The sequence below is a fragment of the Epinephelus moara genome, chromosome 11 (assembly GCF_006386435.1).
Source record: "Epinephelus moara isolate mb chromosome 11, YSFRI_EMoa_1.0, whole genome shotgun sequence".
NCBI classification, from domain to species: domain Eukaryota; kingdom Metazoa; phylum Chordata; class Actinopteri; order Perciformes; family Serranidae; genus Epinephelus; species Epinephelus moara.
In genome coordinates, this window is record NC_065516.1 from 15,799,351 (window position 1) to 15,818,755 (window position 19,405).

At 40.0% G+C, this 19,405-nt stretch overlaps 1 protein-coding gene across 3 annotated transcripts in view; it reads right to left on the reverse strand.

Annotated features, from left to right (window-relative positions):
- The window catches only part of pou6f2 (POU class 6 homeobox 2), a 104,457-nt gene that overhangs the window by 59,809 nt on the left and 25,243 nt on the right, over nt 1-19,405 (reverse strand). For all 3 annotated transcript variants that reach the window (XM_050057271.1, XM_050057273.1, XM_050057272.1), the window contains one exon: nt 11,262-11,359. In XM_050057271.1, coding sequence (XP_049913228.1) covers nt 11,262-11,359 — 98 coding nt within the window. The remainder of the gene's footprint in view (nt 1-11,261; nt 11,360-19,405) is intronic.

Here is a 19,405-nt window from a genome sequence, read left to right on the forward strand (position 1 = left end):
TAGGCCCCAATAGGGGACACATACACACACTAGAGTGTGGCGATCGGATTTGGTCAGCTTTCAGTGAAAATGTAATGTAAAAATAAATAAAATCCTATTGTCTGTCCTGTTTATTGCTTGGGCACTGTTATTTACGTGACAACACCTGAACATAACACACAGACAAACATTGGCTGTTTGTTTCTACCTCTCCCCTCTCTGGAAGTCTCGGACCTCCAGCCGCCCGCCTCCGCCTTGATTAAACGCTGAAAATAAAATAAAAGAGGGAGACAGTTTTTTCCTATTTTATCTTATTTTGTTTTATTTCTCCCTCTCCTCTCGCTAGAAGCTTCGGACCTCCGGCCTCCCACTCCCGTCTCAAACACAGAGGTCTCCCTCTCCGCAGCTGAGCACCCACGGCGCACGCCCGGCCTGTTAAATAGCCTGTAACAACTGTGTGACACAAACTCAGTGCTTTGGTCATTAAATAATGTCGGGCTCGGTTCGAGTTCGGACAGAAATATGCTGCCCGTGCAGCATTCTAACACACACACACAAACACACGGAAAACCGGACATTATCATCAGTTTATAAAAACCCCCCGGACGGGACGTGAAAAGTGGACATGTCCGGGCAAAAGAGGACGTTTGGTCAGCCTATTATTACCTATTACAGACACTGCTAATGGCTAACAGGGCTAACAGCTAAGGGTCCATGTCATTGGTTCGACAGCCCATTGGTTCGACATCCCATTAGTCCGACTGTCCGTGGTGCTGAACGGCTCGCGGCGGGCGTGTGGTGCGCCACGACCGGCTTGAGGCGGAGCAGGCTCACGGCTTATGTGTTTGTCACTTTCTTTTTCATTTTAACCCACACCATGATCTTTTCCTGACCCTAACCAAGTGGTTTTTGTGCCTAAACCTAACCAGACCTTAACCACAGGGCATCATGATGATTTCGGAACGGACTTCGGAACAATGACTTTAATATGGTCAGAACAATGGGATGTCGAACCAATGGGCTGTCGAACTAATGGGCAGTTCCCACAGCTAACGGTTAGCCCAGCTAAACGTGCACACAGAAATAGTAATGTTTGTTCAATCATTGTGTTTATAGACTTTACAAACATCGGATTAGTCCAAACGGTGATACAGTGATGTGAAAAATGTGATACATAGGCTATATATATAGCGAAAAGCTCTGCTGGTTTTCTACCCGTTAGTATTTGTAAACAACAAGGCGATTCCCTCTAACGTTATAGTCCGGCTGGACGGATGAGTCATGGCCTTGTAAAAGATTATGTTTGTTTCTTTTAGTTGGCGAGAATGTGTCGCCGCAAATGCGACAAACATCCACTGAACTTTGACGGAGTTTTCTGCGAGCGCGGCTGAGCCATTTTGTACCACTACACACGTTTCTAGTGGGACTATGTTTACAAGCACAAGAGTTCAGCGAGCCACCGAAGGACCGCCCTGCAGATTTACTATTGGTTCTGCAACGTAGGGAGTTTTTTTTAAACTCTGAAATTGTATCCGCCCATCTAAACACAAAATCATGGAGAAAGTCATCAGTCTTTAGTTAAGCAAAGCGTCTGACTTGTGAGTCTAGTAAAACACAGCTGAATGACACGGTTTACATCATTTACGGCATCCAGTGGAGTTTTGCTGAGGGGGAAGAAGGATATCTAGGCACTGGTTAGTTGGAGGGAAATTTACCACAGGTCATAATGACAGAGTTGAGATGTTGCGGTATGAGTTTGTTGGGACCATTTAATGGCTCTGTGTTGGATGTTAGTTGCTGCTGCTGTGTTAGCTCATGCTAACTGGGCAGATGTTGAACTGACCGGGAGAGCGGCTTGAAGACGATCTTTCAGCACTGCATGTAACCTATGTAATGACAGCAAAAAAAGTGTGCTGATTTTTCTAATGTTAACTTTAAATTTATGGGTTAATATGCTAATTGAAGCCTGGTTGATCAAATTGCACTTGTTTTCGGCTGTTGGTCAATTAACATTCCTATTCTCAGGTACTTTACTAGCCTGAGTGTCAGACTGAAGCTCCCATAACCTTCAGTCTGACATGGCCTCCATTGAAGGCGATTTACAAGGGGGAGGGAATTTGATTTTTCCCTAACCAATCAGTAGAGATAAACGACTCACCCAGAATCTGACGTCATTAGTAGCCATGCTTCGGGGGTGCCGAAAACAAGCGAGCATTGCCCGTTTAAAATGTCTCCGTCATTGTGCATGCCCAGCTGCATCGCCGTTAAATCCAGTTTAGCAGCTTCCTTAATTTGGTCCTCTATTAATGCGAGAGTTTAGCAGCTTCCTTAATTTGGTCCTCTATTAATGCGAGTAGTGGCGAAATACCTCGATAGCATCGTTAATGTGGTCTGTAGGATCTGTAGTGGTCGCCATTGTTGGTATCCTCACCAGTTACCCACCGGCGTACAGCAGCTTGACATCAGCATGGCGCTGATTGGCTAATCGCTAGATCCGCCCCCACCCCCGGCGTTCATTGGTCCGTCCATCGTTTGGACGAGGTAAATCGCAAATTCATTGCAGTATGCCAGACCAGAGATGAAAGCCTACTCAGTTGAGTGGGCGGGGTCTATGGTCTGGAACCAGGCTAGTACTTTACTGTACTCTACAATAATTTAATGTGAGTACACTAACATGGAAATTGCTTAAAATGCCCATCCCAAGTTATAATCCTCTTTTCCTGTGTAATTGTTCGCAAATATCTTGGCACATACTACAAAAATCTAATTTTTAATATTTTTATATCAAAATGCCTCTCTTTTCTCTTCCTCTAAAAGATAAAATTACTTTTGATGCATTGATACTTTCAATCTCATCTTAAACTTGGGCGCTGTTACATAAATTTAACTAATCAAATAACAGTTGGGGCAACTAGCAACATACTTGACTATCAGCTAGTCTGGGTAGCTAGCAGAGAAATATGATAGGAGGTGTGTGTTTGCTGGTAATCCCATGAAAACAAAGAATGTGTTTGAGGTCTAATTTGTTTGTACTGCATTGCCGTTTTCTCTAAACAATGCCCATCTTGTAGTGATCAAATCACTTGTTAGGGCTTTGATTTAAGTCCCCTAATTTTTAGGTGAAGTAGTGGAATTCAGTAATCTTTTTTTATTTATTTATTTTTTTTTGAAGGCACAATTAATACCATTAATGATAAATATCCCATTACCAAACCAAACTCTAATGTAATGCTGGACAATATGGTTGAAATCATTACCGCAATAAAAATCAATCACAGAATGGCAAATAAATGAAAAATCATTTGAAATAATCAAACAGTTGTGTATTACATTAGACTAAACTCTTCATATGTGTACAATGATTGCTTACATAGATAATTTTGTTGGTTTTAAGTTACAGTTTTAATCAAAATCAATAATTCCCTATTTTTGTAACAATAACATAAGATTCATCTGTAGCTAATAAATAATAACACTGAATTATAACGACACTTCTTGTGTGCAGTGCAGAATACCTGTTTCAAAGAAGATAAACACGGTGTCTACTATACATTATTTTATATCCTGTGATGCTTAATTCAGAAAAGCAGGAAAGCAGGTGTCACCAGAGTGACTGTATGACTAATCAGTGTGTATTGATGAATGCAGTTGTTTTGCAGATGAATTCTTTGCTTTGCTGTGTCACAGACTAACAGTCAAAACACACTGACGTTGGTACTGACAGAGATCAAATCCAATCTTTGTGAAAGGGCTGAGAATTTTTCTTTCACAGAGATGCAGAGTGATTTATGTTTCATCCCACTGAACAAATCCCTGGTACCACGGAAATGTGCCTGAAATACACAGTGCTTTTCGAAAAAAAAAAAAAAAAAAAAGTAGCAGTACTTTACTCTTTTGATGAGGGATATAACACATCACTCTCAACTCTTCATGTATCCATTCATTCACATTAGTTCAAGTGGATTCGGTGCAGTCATACCCATAGAGGAAAAGATATGTTATCAGAAGTATCGCTCTGAGATATTTTGCACAGTAGAAGATCTCTTCAAATGTATTTTCCGAGGAAGTGGGTTCGGAAATACACCAACACATTTTTCATCGAGAGCTTTGAGCCCGAAGTGGGAATGTTTGTACCGTGGCTGAAATCTCCATGAATACACAGGGAATGACATCTTAAATTTCATTCATTCAGATAAAACCTTTTTCAAATTATGTCAGCGTTTGAGCACGTCAAACTGAATTTACACAGGAGGTTGGAGACAGGAGATACTGAGGATGCTGCAAAATCCAACAAAATTACTGTTTAAGCATTGAATTGAATTGTTTGGAATAAAATAATAAGAGTACACTGTCAGCTTGTGTTGTGTCCACAGTAAAGCAGCCTTTCGACGTTTCTAGGTAAGTCTGGCTGCACTGTGTTGACTCCTCCACTGTGACTTAAGTTCACAAGCCTTTAACTCCAATTGTCAGCTATCTGCTTCTGTTTTGCATGGTGTGTCTGCAGCTTGCACAGGATGCAGAGCGGGCTGACTGGTGCGAAGACCCCACCATACTCCCAAACCTGGTGCTCGTAGGTGACAGGCGTGTCACTGTGATAACCCTGCATGGTGCAGAACGCCTGCACCCACTCCGACATACATGCGATCACAGTTTAAGAGGTACGAGGTCATGTGGGTTTAAAGCCACAACACACAGAGAGATCTCAGGGCGAAATATTGGCACTGAGAGACAAAATGAATACCTGTTTGTGTTTCTAAGCTGTTAAAAGGATAAAAAAGCACAGATAGGTGATTGTTGCTGGCAGGAGTAATCACACACACTATATAGGATTTCTCTTCCTCAACATTTGCTTTGATACACAACAGCAGCGCATAACAAATGACAATATCTGATGCTTCTGAGAGCATCCAAAATGACATTTGCCATTAACTTTAAAAAATGAATTAATAATTCGGGAGCTCAAAGAATCCTCAAAGGACAATAACAAAGGCAACCCGTTTGTTAGCTTCAAGTGACATATGTTTAATCTCGCGTTTTAAACTAAATTTAATTTCAAATCGAAGCGGCATATAATCAAAGACGCTCTTTGAACATTTCATCTCTGAGTCAAACAAAATGAGACTGCCAGGCTTGACAGCAAAGACAGCCTCACATAGAAGGGAATAACATTAAAAGACAATTCTGCAATTATCAGATGTAGCCCTGATTTATTTATCATTACAGGCAGCTTTGGAGAAACAGGCAGCTGTTATAGGCACATAGGCAGCTGCAGAGAGAAAGGAGAGGAGATTTGTTTAAAGCATCTAAGAGCTCTTGGTCTTTAGGTTGTTTGTTGTGCCAGTTCACGACTGATTATGATCTTCATCTGAGGTGAGAACACTGTATATGCACATGTCAAAATCAGAGATAAGAGAAAATGTAGCATCTTAACTAAAATGCGAGAAGTCTCTGTCTGATTGTCTGTCTGTATGGCTGTCCTTTTCTACACAACTGTTCATCCAATCAACCTCACACTTGGTGGGTGTATTGCCAAGGACACACGGAAGTGCAGTGTTGAATGCAAGTTCTTGAGATCTGCCAGACATAATCATTAGTAGTGCGTTATGTAAACACTGTACGGTATTGAGAGGGCACCCCTATTAACTGTTACACTCCAAATGGCATGCATGGTGCAGCTTGATCTACGTTGCTCACTAAAGTACATTCAAACAGATGAAGAAAAAGAGACCAGTTCCCATAAGTAGCTAGGCTTTGACTTAATTAATGCCACAAAATGTTTGTGTGAGCTTTCGCACCCAAATATTTGCTAGGGGACGCAACTGTGTCATGGGAAGTGTATCGCTCAGGACCCAAGGAAACACAGTGTGGAGTGTAAAGTTGTTTGGATGAGTCATTCTTGAGAAAGTTGCAAGTGGCAATGCTAGAGGATGAACAATCGGTCCATTCCAATCAGGCACGTTCTGAATGAGTACTGCACTAGTGAACATAATTAGCTCAACTCTGCGGCCACTCAACAAGCTTTTACTACTAGAATCCCCAGCATCACTCATCTAGATTTACAAGCAGTTCACCTTCTGCCTTTTCACCTGATACTCTCTCCATTTGCCCGAGGCCAGAATCCTTTGAATCCGCCCATTCCACCAAGTCAACTGATTTGTCTGGCATCATGACATAAAAGAGAGGTTTTTCATTCAAAATAAATACCGATCCAATGAGTGCTGCTGCTAACAATTAGTCCATCAGGAATAAAAACAATGGACTGCACTAGGGCTGTGAACTTCTGGTCAGTCAGTCAACTGTATGGTCGTTAAGCTCTTGTCCGACCAAATTCTCATTGGTCGGACAATCGCTGGGGTTAATTTAATAAGGGCATGTGTCCACCAAAGCCTTTCTTTACATAGCTGAAAAACATCATCTGTTGTATACCACTTGTATTTGTTCTCTGTGACAGCTGTTCTACGCTGTGTTTGTCCCACCCCTTCTTCACTGTAATTGGACAGCTGGTGACAGTGACGAGCGCAGCGTTTTACCCAAAGTTAAACATTTTTCAACTATGATTTTTGATCTAAAAATGTATAAATAACCACAGAAGACATTTATTGTCAGATTTATCACTATAGATTGTTGAAGTGGTGGAATGGCTTACGTTAGCTTTCTGGGCTAAAAATGATAAGTCTCTCTCTCTCGCATGTAGCATTACAGAGATATTTAACGTGATAACAATAAGTTGTATATGACATCTTCATCTCCAGAGTTACCCTTCATAGTGTCCACTAAGTCAGATTTTTGTCATCAGCCCTGTTCAGCGTTTAGTGGTAGGACAGACTGGCGCAAGCAACTCGTGAAAAAGTGTTAAATGTGTGCAGATTATTATTATTATTATACTGTAAATCACATTTAAATTCCACTAAGGGCTTTCCACTTGCCTTAGAAGAGAGTTAACTTGTCCTGGTCAAGTGTTAATGTCAAACACACAACACTACCAGGGAGTGCGGCGATTTAGTTAATCAAGAGATAACCCATGCAGATTTATTTCACCCACTGGTTGATCACAGCCCTAGAGTGCACTACAGACAAGACAGATGCTGCTGTCTAGGCTGTTCTAAATCTACATGCCTTTATAATGACACCCAACATCGTAGTTTGTTTAACTTTGCTCCCCTCCACTCCGAAAAGTTTTCAATAAGCGCTGCCAGATTCATTTAACCATTTCACAGACATTCAAACGTTTCCAGCTGACTACTTTCTCACTGTTTCAAGTTACGTCAACATCAATTTTTTCAGATATTGCTCGTTTTTAACTATAACTTTTAACCAGATAAATATAAAATAGATATGGGACGTATAGATCTTATGTTATCAGACAAACAAGCTGAGTAAACATTAGCGGCAGCTGAACTCGTAGTCCCCACTGGACGTCCTGTGTCAGCCAAAGAGCATTGGTGAGATGTTGATTATTAACATAAAACTGCTTTATTTAATGTTTAACAAGATCTCTGCCCCCTGCCACACCCCCCCGTTCCTCAGCTGGCAACTATTTTTACGTAGCTGGATGCTGTACGCATTTTTGGGAAACACTGGTAAAACCTTGGCAAAATCAATATGTTGGCATGGCTACGCATCAGTGTGGACTTGAAATTACATTAGATTCAGGTGGATACGTTGGTCTGTGGCGATTGGTTAGGAAAAATCAAATCACCCTCCCCCACGGAGATCGGTTAAAGTGGAGGCAATGTCAGACTGAAGATGGAAACGGAGTGTAACGAGTTGACAATTCTGTCTGATATCAGGCAACCTCTCCATACAGTAGGTGCGGTTGGAAAGCTGTTGTACAGTGCTTGGCAGGCCTGACAGCTGAGTGTGGAGAAGTGGTCTCCTAGGGGCCACACAGATGCACAGACTGGGTGTGTGTTGGGCTCTGGATGGGGAAGCAGCCCCACTCAGGACTGGATGTGGTACCCAGCCTCTCTGCCCATCAGGGGAGAATAGGCCCTTCTATCTGCTTGGCAGCTCTGGCACTGAGAAATTGCCCATAATCACCCAGATAGCAGACTTTTGTCATCCTAACTGCGAGTGGGAAACAGAAGGAAGGTGGATTCATGTTGGGTAAACTACCATCGGATAATGGTTGTTCGAACAATATCCGGCTCTGGAGCGAGAATCTATCAAAACATATTGATCCTGGAACAAGAGAATTGGGTATGGCATGCGGAGCGCCTTTGTTTCTGAAAAGTGTTAGCTTCACAGAGACTGTACTGACAGCATTAATATATTAGATGGTGACTGTTGAGAGCCGCCTGCTGAGGCTCAGACTGTAACTGCTGCCTGCTCGAGATGCTTTCCTTTTGTGTTTATTTCTTATCTATTACAAAAACAGTGGCTCTGACCAGCCAGGGTGTCTGTAATCAGAAAAGTGCTTTTAATTAGCTCATTCTTCATCTCCACTTACAGCAGATTGACTCTTTCACTGGGGATTTCTCACCCTACAAACCTGCCCAACAAAACTGAATGACTTTCCTCCTCTCATGTTTCCTCTTGTGTTTATCCTGATGAGGATTGACTGTCATTGAGTAACACTGAGTGCAGGGAGAATGGCCTTATTAAAGAGGGTGGAGGAAACCTGACGCTGTGTGCATGCGTGTGTGTGTGTGTGTGTGCGTGTGCGTGTTGAGCGGTGACATTGAGCAACACTAATGAGATAGATGTTCATTAAACATCCCAGAGCCACCAGGCCAATAAATCCAATCAGATAGGACAATGCCTGATTGAGCTATTAACAGGGCTGCAGGCTTGGGCTCTTTGCTCCCCTGCTTGTTTTGACAAGGCCTGTATTGTGAGCTCATTAGTGCTGCAGCTTGATTACATTTGATGTGTGGTGACAAAATACTTTTCACATTTTAGCTGAAAATGATTCACGCTGCAGCATTTAGTGAGGGTGTTTCAAGTTTTTGTTCCATTCACCACATGCTCTGAAAGAACACTGAAACTGTCATGCAAACACCTTATTCTTACTCTCATTATGGCTGTGATCAGAGTATATGTAGCTTAATTAACAGAGCTGAGTTTAGGCCCTTGCAGACTAAGTCTGTATTTTTTGTACGCGCTTTTATTCAAACTTTCATCCGATAAAAATAGTTATGCACAGAAACCTTACACACTGAGTACGATGCGTTTTACTGCTCTATTCGTTGCAAAAATTTATAAGACAAAATTGAGTTTTCAAGTAGTAACGATGACTGCCATCCAACCCTGAGGAAGCGTCCAGAGCAATGAGAATTTACCTGCCTATAAAAGAGCTGCCAAATTATCCCAATCGTTTCCTGGTCTGTTTCAGGATGTCAGTGGTTCACCTTGCTACGCTGCTAGCAATGTTGGAATCACAAATTCAAGCCGTTCACCAATTTCCACAATCCCACTGATCCTGAAGACCTGAACCTGAGGTCCTCTGTGAGGTCTTTAAATTCATGACAACTATATACTATATTACCAATTTGTTCTGTTCCACCATTTTTTAAATGTCTTCATCGTCTCCTACGGTTGTATCTCGCTTGAACTACGCTATACTGCCCATACGATCTCCGTTGGTATTGCTCCATTTCGTCTGTATCTGTGAAGCTTTTAGAAAACGTGCAAAAATAGAGAGTACAGACAGAAGGCTCCAGCCATGTCTTTACACATATCTAACGTCAGGACATAAACGTGATTGACACAATGTGAGTTTGCATTTATATATTAAAAATGTTAATAATAATAATAATGATAATAATTTCAGACGAAAAATACAGACTTGGTGTGCAAAGGCCTTTAATCGCCAATTTTTCAAATTGCTCTTAGTGTACTTAACTTAGTTTGGCTCCTTTGAATCACTCCACGTGTAGAGGCAGAAAAATATACGATGAAGGACCTCACACTAAGCACAACACGGAGACTGTGGACTATGTTGGAGCTGGGGTTTCAGTGATATACTGTGAAACTGTGGTATGAAAAATGACAATTAAACTGTGTACATTTGCTTTTCTATGATACTGAAAACAAATAAAATGCAACCAGATGGAGAATCTCACCTGCATGTGTGCATCTCCTCTCCACCTTGACTGCCTGTCATACTGTATATGTATATGTATACGTCCACTAAAAAATGGTTTCAAGATTCAATTTTGATAGTGTTTGCATAACCACAAAACCCTCTGTTTTTACTCCTTTAAGCATCATTGTGACTGATGATAATAATAATAATAATGATAATAATGATTGTGTCATACCTTATACCATGAAACTATGATATTCTCTGAGATCGTACCATGAAAATCTCATACCCCTGCAATTCTAGTCAGAGCGCTCATCATCAAAAAGAAGGATACTTAAGGCAGTCAAAGAACGCAGCCCTCCCATGACTGACTTCTCCCAATTTGTCTAATCATTTATCATCATTACAGTGTCACTGGTGGATACAGTATGACACTGCTACAGCCAAACCAAACAGTGGATGTTGTTTAAAGCCCATAATAGGAATAGAAAGTGCTGAATATTTTGTATACCTTCCACACTGTTCCTGTATTAACCAACATAACTTTGAAATCAGAGGTCATTTGAGGGGGGATAAGGACAGGAAAGGGAGGCATTATGACTTAACAGCTGTATTTTTACCTTCTAGGCATAAAATGTTTTGTCAAAATCCTCACTGGACTTGATATAAGTATTGTAATCTAATGTCTGGTGTCACCTGTGTCCCCTTCCTTATTCAATCCTCTGGGTGAAGAACAGGTGGCTGAAACCTAATGAGGCTGACAGCTCTCTGCCTCAGTCATATCAATTTTTCACAGTAATTTTTACAGTTCTTAAGTAAGAATAAGGTGGAGACAAAGTGGGCTATCAAAATAGTTAAAATCAATAAAAATGCAGTATGAATAATTGGACAAACAAATCAGGGGATGAATTGATTCTTTTTGGTCCTAAATAGCATCTTCAACTTCTTCAGCATACCTGACTGCTGCTTGAAAAGACTGGGTTCAAGAGTCCAAACCCTTTAACACTTTTTGTTACACTTTTATGCCAGTTTTCTTTTAATGAAATCCCCCCAGGCCTCTTGGCGCTTGACAAGAAGGAGGCTAACTTAATGTTTTTAGTTGACTATAGGTGTCACAGCTTATGTAAATCTGAGTTATGTAGGGCATTTCAGCATTTTTCAAACTTCCATTATGCCTCCATCAAGATATTATCTTACTCAAAGTGTTCATATTATCACTGACTAAACAGACAGTGTTTCAGATCTCCTCACTCACCTGTGGACCCATTGGGTATCCTGGGTGGGACTGGCCCAGTTGACTCTGCTCAGAAGGACTGCTGCTGGTGTCAGACTGGACCGAACCGTCACGAGCTCCTGGGAAAGAAAAAGAGACAACAGAATCCACCTTAGATCAACACAGACACTGTAAGTAGATAAACACACAACACAGACTGCTTTGTGATATTACAACACAGAGTATCGTACGGCGCAGAGGAGGGCAGTTGGGAAAGGAGGGGAATTTGTATTTAAGTGCTTTATCAATAACCGCTGTAGCGCTGAATAAATTACCAACCAGTAGAGAGGCTCATTGATGGGGGATGATGCATACTGGCGGGTCCCCGATGGCCTAGATTACCGCTGAGAGATAGAGCTCCACCACAAACGCCGGGGCCATATTATTCAGCCATTTACATCGCCGAGTATCACTCATCTAAACCCACTCCCCCCTCCGCTCTGAGCCTGCAGCTACGAGACACAATTAGACCTGTTTGCTATGAGGGCAGAGTGGAGTGGAGCAGACAGGGACATGATAATAAGCTTGCTGATGGCTGCAGGGAAAACAAAGGACACCGACGATTGGATATCATAGCAATCCCCATCTCACAGAATCTCTCAGCAGTGCACAGAGTGTGGATGGCTCTGAAAGGTCAGGAAGGCTGCTTTGACCCTCACCCTTTGACCTCGATGATATCAAGATCACATGATGCCTCACTGTTGACACAAAGGCTTGCTGAGTGCAAAGACGAGTAAATCTTGCAGAAAGAACTGTCAGAAAGATTAAATGTCTCTTAGATGTCTTTCACCAAACCGACTGTCCAGAAGAAAAAAAAAAGAAAACCACCTGACTAAAAATTACTTTGTTAAAATTTCTGGGACTATTCGTTTAAAAGAACTGAAAACTAAAAGCTGGAAGAATGTGAAGGGCACTTCAATTTTACTAAAGCAAGAATGGGCCAAAAACTTGAACAAAACAAAAGCCTTGTGAACATGGAAAAATATCTAATACTGGTGTTGAAAAAGAAAAGACAGTACGGTAACATTCAGGTAGATTTTCCAACAATAAAAGGGATTTTTGTGATTTCATAATAGAACTTTTTTTCAGAGATTTGAGAAGATGTTGGTACAGAAGATGAATGTCTTTAAATAAAGAGGTGAAGGTGAAGGTGCAGTGCCATGGAAACCACATGTGGTGAAACTATGTCCCATTATAAACAAGGACCTCTGTTCCTTTACCGACATCTCACTGATTCATCTCATTCAGCTGCACCAGTGGCAACTTCAGGATTCTAACATTACCCTTAACCTGTGTGAACATGCTGTCCTTGATCGACCTTCAAGCCGTTATCCAAAGTATTTAAGCCTTTTCTTTGGAGAATCTGGATTAAGTTTTCTTTTCTGTGCACTTTTTTTTTGCTTATTATGGAGAAAATGTCACTAGTACATCTTCGTCCATAGATTTTCTACTCTGAGTTTTGAGTTTAAAATGCACACTTTTTTGTCTACTGAAAACATTGATTTTTTTTTTCTGAAACACCTCACAAAATTAGTTTAAAGGCCCCAAAAACCTATTTTCTCAATTGGCCTCTTATTACGAGTGATGGGGTCCTACATAAACTCAATATTTTCTGCCACAGTTACAACGTTTTTTCTTCTTTAACTTGAGGTAATTCTGTTTTTGTTTCATTGTTTTGTCTGTGCTCTCACTGGTTAGTAGTGGGCGGGGCTCAGTTGGAAAAACGTGATGTCATATCCTTCTACTGTATGTAATGTTGTAGTACTCGAGATTGGTCTTGGTCTCGAGACCAGTGTCAAGACCACTATTTGAAGGTTTCAGTCTCGTCTCAAATTCGACCACATGTTTACTGAGCCTCATCTTGGTCTCAGACAGAGGACTCAGGATTTTAAGACCGGTCAAACCCACAACTGGGGGGATATCACTAAACTTCCTGTGCAAAAAGGGAGAGTTGAGTAAAGATGGTTGAGCTGATTTCAGCTCCTTCGTGTTTATATTTGTTTGCTCATAGAAAACAAAGGAAACTCCCACTTATAAAATTCACCTCTGTAATGGCTTTTAATTATTTTATCATCACATTTCTCATAGTTCACTTATACATACACACAAATATATAAATGGCAATCATTTATTTATTTTATTACATTTGTTTTCTGTGGGTGTTTTTATGGGAATGTAGATCTTTCAGATGCCTATGATTGAAATGTTCTATATCTAAGTGTATCATGCAGTATGGGGCTCGTACTGGTCTGGCCTTGGTCTTATCTCAGTCTCGATACACTCTGGTTGTGGTCAGGACTTGGTCGCAGTTTAGGTGGTACTGATTACAACACTGCTTAATGCACCAATCATGATTCAGCAACATCTGCATTAAAATTTGGTGATTGCAGGTGGGTTTTTGCTTGTGTTGCAAGGTAAGTTTTTCAGTGGAATTCCTGCGATAAATATCAGAACTTTATTTGCTGCTCATTTAATAATAGGGTTCAAAAAATAAGTTTTCAGTGGCTTTAAAAATCCAATTATTTCATTAATACTAGCATAAATCTTGCTGTTCCAGAGTGAAACACAGATTTGAGACATGTTCATTTTCAAAAAACATACATTTCAGTAATATACTGGAAGTTTGTAGAGTTATTAATGAAGTGCACAAAAAGTGAATAAAGCAATTTTATTCAATTCTCTCAAAAAACACGATTGAACTTCTCCTCTTTGGTTGATATTTCAAATTTAAGGGCTTTATTACATACAGATAAATGCCTGCAACCTCTACCAGTTAGTTTTTAAGTAAATTTACAAACACAATAAAATCTGGTCTTATGTTTTTTTTTTTTTTAAGAACACCAATATGAGCATCTCACAGAAAGGTCATGTGCCATCTCTAACTCGATGAGCATGGCTCTGTTTTAAATGTATGAAACAAAAGCCCTCACAAAAAGTTCGTAAAATATCTTTTTAAATGTAACCTCTCCTTCATACAACAGCTATTCTCTTCAATAAGGTGGATTTTGTAGATGAAGTCAAGCTAACTATATAACATCATTAAACCACACAATGCTGGCACTGAATTAAACAACGGGTGACACTTTCTATGAAGGTAATGTCTATAATGCATTATAAGCACATACATGTGATACTATAATGCATTTATAGGGCTCTATATAAACTCTATAAATGTTTATAATCACAAATCACAACTTACAACAAGGTTGATAAAGAATTATAAGTGCTGGACATTATGTATTAGAAGTTCAGCATTCATAATGCTTTATATCGCCATGACAATGTGACCACACTGTTTGAAAGAAGAATCCTGGGTTACACAGCACATCATAACTACCATAACTTTAGCCAGTTATACAGACACATAGGCCCTGTCCAAATACCCGCACTTGCAAAGTGCACTTGCCAAAAGTGCAGTTAGGGGTGTAAGTGTGCAAGGGACCGACGCTGTTTAAAAAGGAGAATTGGGACAGTTGGGACAGTTGTGTACACGTCACTTCCGTTTGGGTCCAGCTGGTCCGTCTCCTAGGAGAAGAAACATGGCGTTAGAAGAAATAATGTTGTTCGCAGCACTCATGCTGCAAATGATAAAAAGATACAATCAGCGAATGATGAGGAGGATTAGGAGCCGCAGGAGAAGGCGGCATCTACATCAGATCCAAGTATTGATGCTGACGCCCAACCAACAGATAAATTAAATTAAATTTTACTCTTGAATTTACCTGTTAATAATGTGTATATTAGCTGTAACGTCTTTTTTTACTCTACCGTTAACGTAGCCTAGATTACCGTTATTCCTATTAAAATGTTTTTTTGTTTGGATAAATTGTGGTAAATTGTGATATAAAATAAACTATAAAGAAATACGGTAATAAAAATAACAATAATTAAAGACACAATCAAAACTGTAAAGTGACATGGACTGTCATACAAACTTCCAGTCAACTGTAAACTGTATATTATTTCATTATTAACGCCCTGTCATGTATTATTAAGTCCACACAGCGTGTTGTTTGACGTTATGTTCCTCTAACGGTTGTTGTCAGTCGGAGTTAACGGCTTGCGGACGATTGTTTGAAGATGGTGAGTTTTACCGGCCAGCTGTGCAGTGTTAGGCGTCACGACACGACACACTGAGGATTCTGGGTAAAATCCTTCAGTGAAGTGAGGTCTGATGCGCACTTTCGGAAGGGGTGCATTAAGGGCGCAGGTTTGCACCCCTTGACAACAACAGAAGACAATTGGGACACCCTACACACTTGCAACCCTTAGCGGGAGCACGCAATTAAGGGGCACAAGGGCACAAGGGCGCAAGTGCGGGTATTTGGACAGGGCCATAGACAACTGCTCCCTCATATCATAACAGATTATAAGTTATATATATATAAGTTTATATATAAGTCTCTGAAATGGAATCGTGTTTTAGAAACATCAAAAATACATTATAGCATGACACTGAGCTTCAAAGTAGGGATGCACTGATTTTGAAAGTCTGGTCAAATTCCAATGTTTAAAGTAACAATTTGGCAAATAACTGATGTTCTTATATTGTTGTTTATTTTGTTTTTGTTATTATTTATTCCACCCTTTTTGCCAGGAAAACAAAGAGCACTCTTTGAATGAGCACAAATTCAATCACACAAAAAACAACCTTTAAAATATCTTTAAAAAAACTTTTTACTATGGATAATATATTATAATTCCCTGTGAAAACATAAACAAATTTATCCTTCAAACAGCTGTATCTATTCAAGTTTCTGGCTACTTGCCATGTTGTAACACAACAGAAAGATCACAGAGCCCAACAGTCATTGTATTCCTCTTGTACCTGCTCATTAATTTAACTTTGAGGCCGTCAGTCTCAAGCTCTGCTTTAGCCTGTGCAAAATTTATGTGACACAACAGAAAGACAGACATTGGCCACTGCCATCAGCGAATGTCATCCTATTCGCTGATAGGCTGATGGTAGGCAATAGGCGAATAACGGCCAATAGCTCTGCTGATAAATCGGGTGCATTCCCAGCTTGTGGCGCTCAAAATAAATAGATAAATGAATACAATGAAATACATTTTTTACTTTCTTTTTAAACCAGCGATGTCTCTGTCTAGAAACCATGACCCAAGAAAATCTACAGATCTTATTGTGAGCAGTTTAATGTAGGAACTATTTTCGTTCTACGGAACTACATAGAAGAAAGTGTGCATCTACTGGTAGCTCACCGAGCATCACTGAGCTAGCTAACATTACAACTCAGCCAAGAAGGACGCCATTAATGTTTACATCTTTAGATGTCACAAGCACATGCCTCTCATCATGAGTAGATGCACGCTTCCTTCCTATGGTTGGCGGTAGAAAGAATAATAGTACTATTAACAGTAGTAGTACTCCTACTAGTAGTAGTAATGGTACAAGACTGGGGTGGTAGTGGACACAGGACAGGTGTGAACATGCAACAGAGAGTGAAGCATGGTGTTGCTGTAAGTGGGCACGTTAAAATGAAAATACCAGAATCCCGCTTTAAGGCTTTTATTCCCCGTTGCAGAAAGGTTGCAAATAGGTACCTCGCTTTTAACAATTCAGAACAGCACATAACCTAACATCATTAAACTGACAACAGGGCCACACAATACAGTATATTGTTTTTTAGCTGTCATTGTAATGTCCACTGTAGGATAAACACATCACGCAAGACTGTGTTATTGCATTCAGAGATTTTTTGAATAAGCTGAGACATTATCAGAGAATTCTTTTTTACTGGTGCCTTTTGAGCATAGGCGTAGGATTGGGTAGGGACAGTAGGGACACGTCCCTACCAATATTCAGCCCCTTCTGTATTGTCCCTACCAATATAAACACCGGCTGTCAGCGACCGCTCAATATGGTACACAAAGGGTTAACAATCGTTGGTGTCTACCATACGTCCCGCCTCTAACCTCATATTGCTCATCGATTGGCTCTACCGTTATTTTGGTAATGTGTGATTGGTCCTCCCCAGCGCCGCTCTCTCCACTGACTTTGTGGGTGCGCGTCACCGTACAGCTCACGGCAGTTCGTGAGGGAACAACACATACACGCGCGTCACCGTTAGCGCTCCACAGTGGACCGCCGAGTGTGAACGGTGAGTCGGTTGGTTCAGTAAATAAGCTAAAAAAAAAACACCTGTTGATGTTAGGCTAACTGAATGGCGTTCCTTGGCAACTCTTTGCTAGATAATGAGATGCTAACGAGCTAATACTAGCTGTGCTAAGTTTGGCAACTATTAGATCAATATTATATGCCAGAGAACAATGAAATTCCACTTCACATGCTCCATCGGCAATCATAGATGTCATGTAGTGATGACACAGTTCAGATTAATGTTTGTAGTAAGATGACATGATATAAACAGTCTGAATAAATAAAGTGCAAACACTATAAATAATAGCTCCTTCAGTGACAGTCTTCAGCATCCATGGTGTGTGAAGGAGAGACTGAGGAGAATAGAGATCCACTGCTCCCAGTAAAAACACCAACACTGAGTCACAGTTATGTAACAGATATTGGGTGTAAGTTCAACATTTTGCACACAGTTGTATTATAATGATTTTGGAGCATTTACATTTTTGTTGATTTATTTTATTTATGTTTATCATGATGAAGCTGACTAACTTGTGTTGACATTATGGCTGTTCTTTAGCCTATACACATTCAGATGTTGTTTAATGAGTTACACAATTGTAAAACATACAGTATGTTTTCCTCAGGCTACAACAATCAAAATCTATGACTGTTGCATCTCAAATTGTCCCACTGTTCACATGTCTTGCATCAATATATTTTTTGTCAGATGACAAGTAGTAAAGAGACTGGAGGAGATGGAGTAGGAGAGGCAGGAAGAGAGACAGAAGGAAATAGAAGAGAGACAGGAGGAGATAGAGGAGAGACAGGAGCCTCACAGGTGAGATTGAATCGTGAAGGATATATGTTGATAGTGAGATTCAGCATTGTGACTACAGGTAAGTAAAAATATTGATTCATGCATAATATATGTTTTTACCCAATATCAATATCAATTCGGATCACTGTTACCAACCCAACTGTAGACCGCAGGCTGGTACTGAAGTTAAGCCCCTTCGGAGTATACTGTTATTGTTATTATTATAGTTTACCCTGGGAAGCACATACGGGCAGATGTGGTGAAGTTATCAGTGCATATTTATGTAACTGATAACATTAGAGAATACATTAACTAAGACATTCTTGTATTTAGTGTAGATATCTAAATATGCATTATAAAGCAGTGATCAGTTTCACATGACGTGAAATTGCATTAAAAAATCATCAACGTACAGGTCGCCGCCATGGAGCACTTTTATGTCCCTACCAATGTGAAAATCAAACCTACGCCCTTGCTTTTGAGTTCAATTTGTTCAAGAAAGTTGGAAGTAATCATTTTTTTCAATTTTCTAATTAATTCAACAAGCAATTTGCTTTATTTTAGCACAATACTGAAAGCAGCAGAAAACTGAGTACACTTTAGTATCGTTTTTTTTTTTATTGTAAGTTATGTTGTTATCCCAATATTCAACATCATCGAATATTTTCCTGATATTGTGCACCCCTTACCAATAACATGGGATCTGTGACTCGTGCCCTGCCAGTATTCCAAATGAATCAGCCTTGATAATCAAAGAGTTACAGTAGTTTTAAAGAGCTGGGTAAACCAGGACTTCTTTCAAACACTGTGGTCACTCTGTCATAATTCTAGATATGAGACAATTTCACTGGTGTCAATTTATTTTCAAATCCATTATCAACCTTAACTATCTTTATTGTCTGAAACCTTTTTGTTTCTTATATGCTAAATTATTCACTATGACACTCTGATCAGATTCTCTCTATAGTCCCCTCTGTTTGTAAAGAGATTGGTTAAAAAGCCTTTATGATTCGAGCTTCTTCTGGTTGAAAAAGTTACCATTTAATATCTGTCCTCTGCTGTCCTTTCACTTATTTAAAATTATCTGTTTTCTCAACTTTGGATAAATGGCAAATGTTTCAGTAATGCCATCACTGTACCTCTCTATTCAGAGACTGATCATTGTTTTCTTGATTGTGTGTAGTCTAAGGTTGTACTCTTTTGTCTTCC